Raw genomic sequence first — 12,497 nt, 5'->3', positions numbered from 1 at the left:
CCACGTACAACGGGCAGGCAGTGTCGGGGGTTTGGACGAGCCCCCAGCTACACTGGCATATCAACTGCCTAGAGCTGCTGGCAGTACGCCTTGCCTTGAACCGTCTCAAAGGGCGCCTTCGAGGCAAACACGTGCTGGTCCGTACGGACAACACTGCGACCGTTGCGTACATCAACCGACAAGGTGGTCTACGCTCCCGTCGCATGTCGCAGCTCGCCCGTTCTCTCCTCCTCTGGAGTCAGAAGCATCTGAGGTCGCTTCGTGCCATTCACATTCCGGGTTTGCTCAACCGTGCAGCCGACGAGCTCTCACGAGCTGCGCTTCCCGGAGAGTGGAGACTCCATCCCCAGTCGGTCCAGCTGATCTGGAGACGTTTCGGGAAAGCTCAGGTAGACCTGTTTGCTTCTCCAGAGACGTCCCACTGCCAGCTCTTTTACTCCCTGACCGAGGGTACACTCGGCACGGACTCCCTGGCATGCAGCTGGCCACGGGGCCTTCGCAAGTATGCGTTTCCCCCAGTGAGCCTTCTCGCACAGACACTGTGCAAGGTCAGGGAGGACGAGGAGCAGGTCCTGTTAGTGGCGCCTTACTGGCCTACTCGGACCTGGTTCCCAGAACTGATGCTCCTCGCGACAGCCCCTCCCTGGCGGATTCCTCTGAGGAAGGATTTACTGACTCAGAGACGGGGCACCCTGTGGCACCCGCGTCCAGACCTCTGGAAACTACATGTCTGGTCCCTGGACGGGACGCGGAGGTTCTGAGTGATCTACCCCAAGGAGTGGTAGACACCATCACTTCGGCGAGAGCTGCATCCACGAGACATGCTTACGCCTTGAAGTGGAACCTGTTCGTCGAATGGGCTTTCTCAAGAAATGAGGATCCCCGAAGATGCTCGGTCGGAGTCGTGCTTACCTTTTTGCAGCAAGGGTTGGAGCGTAGGCTGTCTCCCTCCACCCTTAAGGTCTATGTGGCCGCTATTTCTGCAAACCATGACCCCGTTGAAGGAAGGTCAATAGGTAGGCACGACCTGGTCGTCAGGTTTCTCAGGGGAGCCAGGAGGTTAAATCCTCCTAGGCCCCCCTCCGTACCCTCTTGGGACCTGTCTCTGGTGCTCACAGCACTACAGCGGGTCCCCTTTGAGCCTTTACAGTCAGTCGAGCTGAAGTATCTCTCTATGAAGACTCTGCTCCTGCTGGCATTGGCCTCCATCAAGAGGGTAGGGGACCTGCAGGCGTTTTCGGTCGACGATTCGTGCCTTCAGTTCGGGCCGGCAGATTCCCAGGTAACCCTGAGGCCCCGGCCTGGCTACGTGCCCAAGGTTCCCACTACTCCCTTCAGGGACCAAGTGGTGAGCCTGCAAGCGCTGCCCCCGGAGGAGGCAGACCCAGCCCTAGCTTTGCTTTGTCCCGTCCGAGCATTAAGATGCTACGTCGACCGGACGCAAAGCTTCAGGACCTCAGATCAGCTCTTTATTTGTCACGGAGGACGGCAGAAGGGGAAGGCCGTCTCCAAGCAGAGGATGGCACACTGGATAGTGGATGCCATCGCCTTGGCTTATCAAGCTCAGGGCGTGCCCTGCCCGCTCAGGTTGCGAGCTCACTCTACTAGGAGTATTGCATCCTCCTGGGCGCTGGCTCGTGGCGCCTCGCTATCTGACATTTGTAGAGCTGCGGGTTGGGCGACCCCTAACACGTTCGCTAGGTTTTATAGCCTTCGTGTAGAGCCAGTCTCCTCCTGTGTTCTCACCTCAAACGGGTAGAAGCACTGAGAGGCACTGGCTCAGGTCGGCTTGCTATCTTCTCCAGAGTGTCCATGAAGACCCTGTCGAGTCCTCCTTCCTCGGCTCCAGACGTAGCGGAGCGTCTAGGCGCCAGGCCTCTCTCGATGAATCTTTAGAACCGACAGAAGGCTTAGGATACATGAGAGACTTAAGTGAATCCCATATGTCTTCCACGGTACCCACAGAGACCGTGTTTCCCCGGTAACCTTCTACCATCTTCACGAGGGTTCAATCACCTCCATTCTTCCATATGTCCTAATTGAGCCATATGCGTATTGCTCCGAACCTCCTGCGGGATGGGTGGGAGCTCCGCACGTTCCCAGTGCTCCAGCTTCACTAAGTAGGTAGTGCTATGTTATACAGTGACTGGTCTTTTCTGATCCGCCCTTGGCCTTAGCAAAAATTGGAGGCCAGGTGGCTTGCTCAGGACACTGGAGGGGGGCAGCAGCTGCGGCGCTTTGCTAGGGATCCCAATTCGTCGGTCTCCGACGTGACGTCGTAGAGACCGACTGAGAGGGAACGAGGGTTACATACGTAACCAAGACGTTTAGTAGTTTTATACAGCAAGTATACTGGTAAGTTTTCATTAAATTGAGACATCATTATGCCATTAAGTGTACTATTTCAATACTCCTTGGAACTAAAGTGGCCCGCTTTCTAGTATATAAAAGTATACTTTTAAGTCTAACAGTAGTAAACTTTGAGTACACAGCTAGTTTACATCTATGTTTTCAGATTGTACTGCAGGTATACTAAAAGTGAACTTATAGGTATATTGATAGTTTACTAATTAAATACTTTTTATGCATTTTAGTACACTTTGAAGTATAGTCTCAGTAAACTACTAGTTTAGTAGATTTATACTGCAAGTATACTCGTAAGTTTTCTTTAAGTGAACTTTACATCATATTTTAAGTATACTACTATGTCCCTATTTATTATTATTAAATATTCATTTGTATGTATTTTGTTATATGAATATCTGAACATACAAAACATCAAATAAAAGAAAATGCTATCTGCTTGTAAACAAAAACATTTTTTTTCTAGCTTCATGCTTTCTTTTTTATTAACACTTGAACACTTGTGGGTAAGTTTCATAAATGAAAAACAAATAAACAACATTTTGAACAAAACGCTAAAAAAAGACTATTCATGATGATCAAAATGCAGATGGAGTTGATCAACACCCAAAAGTCATTATTACCTCTACATGGGTCAACATTTTATTCCATAATGTTAGACAGTTTTGCATATCTATGGTTTTGATGCTGTTTTATGTCTAGATTGTACATGTGGAAGCATCTGTTGTTTCGGTTTCTTCTTCACTTGTGTTTTGGAAATTCTGTTCAGAAAATGTGTCATAGCACCCCTAGCATATAACAATGACAACATGGATTCTCAGAGCACAAGTATAGCTCAAATATATAAGTCAAGTATACTTAAATGTCATTTTAAGTATATTTCTGAGTAGACTGAAAGTATATTTTTCTATTTTTTTTTTTTGTCTAAAAGATGTATACTAATAGCACACTTGAATGAACTTCTTTTTCATAAGGGACATAATTCATAAAAAAGGAAATAGTTTCCAAATACGATAGGATTAGGGAATCGGGAAGCCCTTGAATCTTTGGCATTTAGTCCATGTTCACTCCACGATCTCCTACTCATTTGTTAACATTTTTATGAACATGCATGGTGCTTGTCTACATAAAAAAAAAAAAAAAAAAAAAAAAAAAAAAAATTATATTTAATGGGTCATACTTGTTCAGTGTGAGCACCAAACTAAATCTCCAGGAGCTCGCATGTGAACCAGACTCAAAAACTTAAGTGCATTCCTGTTTATGAGAAAACTTTCATGCATTATAGCTCCATCTATGATATGTTATGAGTTATAACAGTTGCAACATCATCTCACCACCAGAGGTCACCTGCATTACCTTTACAGCCTCTGGCAACAGTTATGGAATCACTACACTTAAATGTTGTTCACTCAATTTTTTTTACTTCATAGCAAATAAAGGAATCACAGATATGTCATTTTTTTGTTTATTAATTCAATATTCTGGTCATGTTAAACATACCTCAAGCTAATTAGATTAAACTTTTAATTAATGGGAAATTATTTTCCATATCAAGTACAGGAAACAATTATGGAATCATTCAATTATGGAATCATTCAATGATTGACCAGTTTTCCAATTTTAACCATATATTTTTAATCAGACGGAGATCCGGACTGTGTGCTAACCATGTCATTGAGTTGACAAGGCAAGGTGCATTTTCATACTAACATCATCACCAAACTTCTTTTCTATTGATGGAATGAGAAAAGTATCCAAGTTTCAGTAAGTTTCAGTGTAAACCTGTGAATTGACTGTTGAGGTAAGGATTTCCATTTCCCCTGGTCTTTCACCTCACATGCAGCCCCATTTTATAAATGAGTCTGGAAATTTAATTGTTTTCTCAAGGCAATCCTCTTTATACATTTCATTAGAACGGTGTCAGACAAAAATCCAGCATCATCTTCTTGTCCACTGCAGATTTGTGATTCATCACTAATTATCACTTTCATCCAATCATCCATACTCCATGACTTCTTCTCTTTAGCCCACTCTAACTTTGTTGTCTTTTGTTTATATATGTCTATCTCATTTCATTCAGCTGGTTTCTTACAGTTATGGCATACGCATCGACTCCTGTTTCCGCCCATTGTGCATTTTCTATTTTCAAGGCAAATTGCTTTGAGTTTTCTATCTTGATGCGTTGATATCTTCCTTGATCTGCCTATATGTTTTCATTTTAAAATCTTTTCAATTTGTTTATACTTACACCAAATTTTAGATCCACTTAGATCCAACTTCTTTTGCCACACTCTATGATGGATTTCCATCTTGAAGGGGTTTTATAATCCTTTCTATCATTTCAACTGACAGCTTTCTTGTTGGGGTTCAACAGCTCGTTAAGATCTATAAGTGCTCTCTTTTAACTGCTGGCTAATTAGCATTTTAGATATGTTTAGATATTTGTTTCAGAAATACAAATTACAAGCTCATTCCATAATTTATTCCTCAACATTAAAAGATTCCGTAAGTCTTTCCTCTACTTGATATGTAAAATAATTTTCCCTTAATTCGACTATTTTAATTTCATTTGTTTGATGTATGTTTCACATAACCAGTGTGTTGAATAAGTAAACAAAAATTGTTTTGTGTCATATCTGTGATTAGTTTATTTGTTATAAAATAAAAAATCTGAGTGAACATCTTCTGAGTTTAGTGATTCCATAATTTTTGCCAGGGGTTGTATACTGAGAACTTGAGACTTTGCATCTTAAACATCTTAAACATCGAACTGCATCCTCTAGGGATCGCTATGGGGATGACGTTCCCTGTAGCGACCCCCTAGAGGACGCAGTGTCTCATTCCCTTCTCAAGGATTCAGGGTTACATAGGTAACCTGAGACAAGAGGTCGTGTTATCCAAAAATTGTCCGTCATTGACAGATTTTTGGAGTGAGTGACGGAAAAATCTGAAGGCCGTCCGCCATTTTGACAGATTGCAATGAGGGTGATCTATTGTCACTTGTAACTGTAATTCCCAACCCTGTCCAGTTGGTGGCAAGTGCGCTCCTCTGTGGCAGCAGAGCAAGGAATACAGAACAAAAACGAAACTGTCACGCATCTTTTACTATGCATTTGATTAAGCTACGATCTATCACGTCACATTAAAGAGTGCCAAAGCAGTATGTATTGCTTGAATTTCCTGATGAAATGGACAGAATTTGAAATCTGAGACTTTTTCATATTGAAAGTAATAAATAACAGAGCTTAGCCTATTGCGATTTAGCCTATAGGAGGCGCACTATGTACTGTTCATTCGTAAACTGAAAACAGACAGACCAAAAGATCGACTGGAATTTAAGAATAGATATTTGCTCACAAAAATGAGAATCTATTGCTCACCATGTAGGTTCATTATTAAAAATGAAAATGTGAAAAAAAAAATGCTATTAAATGTGTTAAAATTTAAAAAATGAACATTAAAATGACGGATTATAATAGATTATGACATAATTTTTATGACCCTGTCCGTCAAAATGACGGACAATGTTAAAGTCTAATGCAACCTCTGCCTGAGACGTTCCCTTTCGAGGGAACATTAAACTGCATCCTCTAGGGGTCGCTATGGGGTCATCCCCATAGCGAACCCTAGAGGACGCAGTGTCTCGTTCCCTTCTCAGGGAACCAGGGTTACATATGTAACCTGAGACGTTTCTCATTCATTTATCAATCTCTGTCTTTAGTACAGGGGTTGGACAAAATAATGTGAACACCTGGGAAGTATTTCTTTTACCACCATCTGCCACAATGTTCTCGAATGAAATGTCATCTATCAGAAAATCTGCCAGTTTCTTCAAAGATGTTTGTCTGTCCAGGGCAGATGTTGAAGTTCATCCTGGTGTTCCAGCAGTCCAGGTTTTATAATCATGACTCAATCTTTTTTCACACATTAGCCATTAAAAATTTCACAGTTGCAGCTCTTTCACGGATGTTGGTTTTCTGAAACTCTTTGCGGACAGTTGTTGTGGTCTTCACAGGGAATATTGAGGTTTGCTGTCACTTTGCTGCAGTAGTTCTGTGTTGTTTGGACACGATCCGTCTTAGTGTTTACGATCATTCATTTCAGTTTTCGCCCACCATTATTCTTCACTGATGAAGTCATGAAGAGAATAATGCCATGCTTTGTGTCTGTAGTCATAATCATCAAGACTGTTGTTCTTAAAACACCAAACAGCTGGGCTGTTAAGGTTACAGATGCTCCTGCTAATCAGGCTTCCATGATTTGTTCTGACATATTTCACAGACTACTTGTACCAAATACTGCACAAATACTGTAGTTTTATACTGATAAGTATAAAAGATAATCAAAAAACATTATTTCACATTATTTTGCCCAACTCTTCTTGGGCTAAATTTGATAGGAGGACATGGTTTGGATAGACGTGCCAATGATTCAGATTTGTTTAAAAGATTAGTTCACTTCCAGAGCAAAAATGTACAGATAATTTACTCACCCTCTTGTCATCCAAGATGTTCATGTCTTTTTTCTTCAGTCGTAAAGAAATTATGTTTTTTGAGGAAAACATTTCAGGAATTTTCTCCATAAAGTGGATTTCAATGGTGCCCCGAGTTTGAACTTCCAAAATGCAGTTTAAATGCAGCTTTAAAGGCCTCTAAACGATCCCAACTGAGGAAAAAGTGTCTTATCTAGCAAAACAATTGGTCATTTTTAAAAATAAATTATATACTTTTTAACCACAAATGCTCATCTTGTCTAGCTCTGTGCACTCTGGTTTTTATACAGTTAGGGTATGTTGAAAAACTCCCATCTCACTTTCTCCTCCAACTCCAAATTCATCCTACATCGCTGCAGAAGTACTCACCAAATGTTTATAAAGTGAATGTGGAAATAAGATCAAACGCCCTATACAAAAAAGGTAAAACAGTGATGTATGACGATTTTAAAGTTGGAGGGGAAAATGAGATGGGAGTTTTTCGACATACCCTAAATATATTGATCCAGAGTACGCATATGCATTGCAGAGCTAGACAAGACCAGCATTTGTGGTTAAAAAAACTGTATAAATATTAACTTATTTGTGACCCTGGACAACAAAACCAGTCTTAAGTCGCTGGGGTATATTTGTAGCAATAGCCAAAAATACATGGTATGGGTCAAAATTATTGATTTTTCTTTTATGCCAAAAATCATTAGGAAATTAAGTAAAGATCATGTTCCATGAAGATTTTTTGTAAAATTCCTACTATAAATATATCAAAATGTAATTTTTGATTAGTAATATGCATTGTTAAGAACTTAATTTGGACAACTTTAAAGGTGTTTTTCTCAGTATTTTGATTTTTTTGCACCCTCAGATTCCAGATTTTCAAATAGATGAATCTCAGCCAAATATTGTCCTATCCTAACAAACTATATATCAATAGAAAGCTTATTTATTGAGCTTTCATATGTTGTATACATCTCAGTTTTATAAAATTTAACCTTATGACTGGTTTTGTGGTCCAGGGTCACATTTAAGAATGACCAATAATTTTGCTAGATAAGACCCTTCTTCCTCGGCTGGGATTGTTTCGAGCCCTTTGAAGCTGCATTAAAACTTCATTTTGGAAGTTTAAAATCGTTAGCACCATAGAAGTCCACTATATGGAGAAAATTCCTTAAATGTTTTTCTTAAAAACAATCAAATGTCCAAACGCTTACAAATGTCAGACTCATAGGTAACAACCATCTTTCAGTAGAGTTGTCAAACACAACTTTTTAGAAACTCCAAGTATCTGTACAAACCTTTAGTGTTCTGTGAATCCAAATAATTCCAGTGTAAAATGTTCCTGATCAAGACATACTGTCCTCAAGCAGATTTTCACACAGGGTTAAAACAGGCACAGTAGATAATAGAAATTAGAATATTATAGTCACCTGAGAAGTTTCTGGTGGCCAGCATAGTAGTGAGAATAGCACCCTAAAAAAACACAGAAACACATAGGTTGCCATTTTTTCCTCAGTGACAATGGTGTATTGTTATGCAAAATTAATAACTTATGAATTGGCTACCTTTTAGTTCATAAGTTGGGATTTGAATTGAATAAAAACATTTAACGCTGGTCATTCAGTCAGGAAAATTAACTGTTCTTCCACCTTGGTCCATAAATGTTTTATTATTTTACTGGTAAATATGATTGTATAGTAAATATAAATATGTAAATGGCATTTCTATCTGTCCTTAAGGTCTTTAAAAAATTTTTTTACTTTTTAATTTAATTTTCAAACAATGATTTACCAAGCCAACATTTAAAGTTTGTCTGTTTTAGTTTAAAAAATAAATGTATTTGAATGAATATTTATTGCTACTTCAGATTCAAATTGCAGTTCTGCATCTTGTTTGCTACCTCAAAGCAAACACTCCAAATAGCCGAAATGTTAAAGAACAAATGCCCAATTTTCACTGATCATTTATTAATGTGAAGTATGTCACTCTGTGCACGATTATTATTATTCATGCAACAACTCCTTTGGTTACTAGCGCAGAACTTTAAAGGTCCCATATTGTCAAAATCAAAATTTCCTTGCTTTTTTCATGATAACTGAGGTCTAGGGGCTATGTAACTACCATACGAGTTTCAAAACAGTCAATCCACAGTAAACTGCACACAGCCTGCTTAAAGTAGCTGTTCATTTTCACAAGCCGCTGTGACTTCCGTACAGATGTGACGTCCAATCTACTCAGTCACCGCCTTCAGTCACCACCCCGAAAGCCAACCACCGTCCCACCCTTTTTTTGTCAAACCCAGACAATATCGTGTCCATAACAACAACACGAAAACAAGTCGAGAAAACCCTGTTCAGAACAACGTGAATATAAGAGACCAGAGGCACGTCATCTTCAGCCTCTTTCACACAGCGATTCCGGTAAATACACGGATAATGTTTCCCATGATTTGTTCCGGAGTTGTTTAATTTGGTTCATTCACAGTTGTTTTCCGGAATCTGTGCGTGCTTTACACACAACCCATAAAGACATGTGACGTTTGGATGTGAGATTTAATGCGACGCGTACGTTTCACTAAACTGAAACTAACCTGAACAAACTGTGCTTCAGCGCTGATAGTGAGGAGCTGGCTCTGCCCGATCGCCGCTTCATTCCACTTTGCACGTATTTTTTCGTCGTGAAGATTCGCATGATAACGTGCATCATCACAACAACACTGCCTTGATGGTTCTGGCTTTTGTTCACACAGCGCTCGTTCCCGTAATTTTCCATAATCATCGCGCATTGTGAAAGGGGCTTTACTAAAGCAAAAGTTATGTAGCTTACTGCATTTGGTGTTTGAAAAAGAAAAAAACATTAATGTTCGTTCTGAAATATCCTGTTGAGTATCAGCAGGCTAGGCTCTCTCTATGGCTCTGGGCTTGGCTAAAGCATACATGACCGTAGTCACCTGTGGTTGGCCTGGCTGTGCGTCACTCAGAAAACAACAGGCCAATCAGAAGAGAGGCTCATGAATATTAATTAGATGGGCCAAAATCGACCTGTTTTTGACAGAGCTCCTAAAAAAGGAGCTGTAAAAATATATTGAGATGGATTTTGGCACTTATACCGCAAATATATATTCTTAAGGACATCAACAACTAAAATAAACCTCCAGAAATGAGTACAATATGGGACCTTTAAATGCAACTCATATGAGAGATTCTCACAGCCGTATATGAACTTACCTTGAGCTTTCTTCTAGCGTTGAACTTCTTCAAGCATTCAACAGTCTCCTGTCTGTGCATGCAAGATGCAACAGTGGAGCGATGCTAAAAGCAAAAAGAGGTGAAACAAGAGGTTATTTGGAGAATGTTATTTCTTCAGCCATTTCCCTTTAGACCTTCCTGGCTGTTAAAATGCTAAAAAATGTCTGATACTCAAGTATAGTGTTTATGAAACATGAGCAGAGCAAATTAATGTGTACAGTAAAGGCCTGTTCACACAAAGAATGATAACTATAGTTATAGTTGTGGCGTGAACTCTGCTGTTCTTTGCAATTTATTTGTTAGTCCTGTTCGCATTTTATCAATAAGACCTGATTTGCTCTGAACTTGATGTAGGATTAAATCAGTCCAAATCAGATGCGAGGTGCCCCAAGGCTCGGTTTTAGAACCTTTTGTATTCTTTTTAAATATATTGTCATTTGAGATAATTAAACACAATTGCTAATTAAATTAACTGAATTCTAATATACATGTAAGTGATCCAATGAAATAAACTATGTTATTAACTAACTAATATTAACTATGCCCTAAGATAAAGCAAGTTTATATGTTTCCAAAGTACTGATGGAAGGACAGACTCACTGAGATCCATGGGTGCTTGAGTGCCTCCGCAGCAGTGATGCGTTTAGATGGGTTGATGGTCAGCATCTTATTAATAAGATCTTTCGCCTCAGGGGTGACTGTATCCCACTCAGGTGAAGGAAACTGTGGGTGCAACAAAGTGATCCAAGTGTGAATCAGAGATCCATCAGCACTCCAGGTGATATTATCATCAATATTATATGAAGGATGCTTAAACTGACATCATAGGCGCCAGCTTTAATTTGCTGATAGAGTCTATGTTGGTCTTCATCCCAAAAGGGTGGGTATCCAACCAGCAGAATGTAGAGAATCACACCTAGAGGGGAAATTGAGGTGGATGGGTTAGGAGAAATTGTTTTACAATTTTGTGCAGGCTAAGGAAAGATCAAGGAGTGTTATATCTTGTCATACAACAATGATTGGACAGAGAGGAAGAAAAAAATGTTTTTATTTCTTTTGAACAAGCTTTGAGTTAGCTTTGGGCTGGAAGTTTTTCTGGAAACTGGCAACACTGCATTTAGTAGCATTAATAGCGTGCTAGAGTTCCTACCTAACAGCTTCCAATTCGCTCTTCTAAATATGTAATATGACTGCAGGGATTTGCTCCCATTTATACACAAGAGCATCAAGGCACTAATGTTGGGTTGATGTGGCTTAGTTTGATGAATGCAAAACCAAAAAATGTTCCACACCAGACTCAGTAAACCATTTCTTAATGCATCTCACTTGTGCACAAGGCTGTTGTTATCCCAGAACGGATTTCTAAAATGTCACTGCATACTGTTGCTACACAAAATGAAATAGTGCAGTTTGATTATGAGTACATTAGAAATCACATTTGTGATGTCATTATATCTTTTCCGGAGCTATATGGGATATTAGTACTGCGTTTGACACTATTGAGCACCACAAAATTATGTTGCCATTAGTGGAAGTGCATTGGCATGGTTCAAATTGTACTTATCTGACTGCCATTAGTTTGTGGCAGTGAATAACGAGGTTTCATATCGATTACAAGTGCAGTATGGAGAACCACAAGGCTCAGTACTAGGGCCATTACTTTTTACACTTTACATGTTACCCTTGGGAGATTTCATCAGGAAACATGGTGTTAGCTTTCACTGTTATACTGATGATACTCAGCTCTATATTTCTACGCAGCCCAGTGAAACATACCAGTTTGAAATGGAATGCATAGATGATATAAACATTTTTATGACAAATACTTCTTACTGCTACATTCTGAAAAAAACAGAGGTGTTAGTTATTGGACCTAAAACCACCACATGTAATAACCTAAAACACTGTCTAATATTTGATGGCTGCTCTGTGAATTCTTCGTCATCAGTTAGGAACTTAGTTGTGCTATTTGATAGCAATCTTTCCTTCAAAATGCACATTTATAGCGTTTGAAAACCGCATTTTTTTACAACCTATGCTCTCGATGTTAAATGCAGAAATGTTAATTCATGGATACATGACCTCAAGGATAGATTATTTTAATGCTTTATTGGGTGGTTGTTCTGCAGGCTGCATAAACAAACTCCAGCTGGTCCAAAATGCATCAGCTAGAGTTCTTACCAGAACCAGAAAGTATGACCATATTAGCCTGGTTCTGTCAACACTGCACTGGCTCCCTATAAAACATCATATAGATTTTAAAATCTTGCTAATTACTTATAAAGCCTTCAATGGTTCAGCTCCTCAGTGTCACACCCCTGGACTTTATGTTGGTTTCTCCCATTCTCCCCCGCAGTTCAGTGTGTTTTGGTTTCTCCCTCATCGTCTGCACCTGTGTT

The 12,497-nt window shown here is 39.8% G+C and overlaps 1 protein-coding gene across 2 annotated transcripts in view; it reads right to left on the bottom strand.

The window, feature by feature from the left end:
- Nucleotides 1-12,497, bottom strand: part of camk2a (calcium/calmodulin-dependent protein kinase II alpha) — a 66,579-nt gene that overhangs the window by 18,820 nt on the left and 35,262 nt on the right. For both annotated transcript variants that reach the window (XM_073824582.1, XM_073824583.1), the window contains exons 9-12: nt 10,920-11,014; nt 10,699-10,821; nt 10,078-10,161; nt 8,281-8,323 (exon numbers count right to left, since the gene is read on the bottom strand). In XM_073824582.1, the coding sequence (XP_073680683.1) occupies nt 8,281-8,323; nt 10,078-10,161; nt 10,699-10,821; nt 10,920-11,014 (345 nt within the window). The remainder of the gene's footprint in view (nt 1-8,280; nt 8,324-10,077; nt 10,162-10,698; nt 10,822-10,919; nt 11,015-12,497) is intronic.

The sequence above is a fragment of the Garra rufa genome, chromosome 19, assembly GCF_049309525.1.
Source record: "Garra rufa chromosome 19, GarRuf1.0, whole genome shotgun sequence".
NCBI classification, from domain to species: Eukaryota; Metazoa; Chordata; class Actinopteri; order Cypriniformes; family Cyprinidae; genus Garra; species Garra rufa.
The sequence above is the reverse complement of the archived record's forward strand: the minus strand, read 5'-3'. Positions and strand labels throughout refer to the sequence as shown.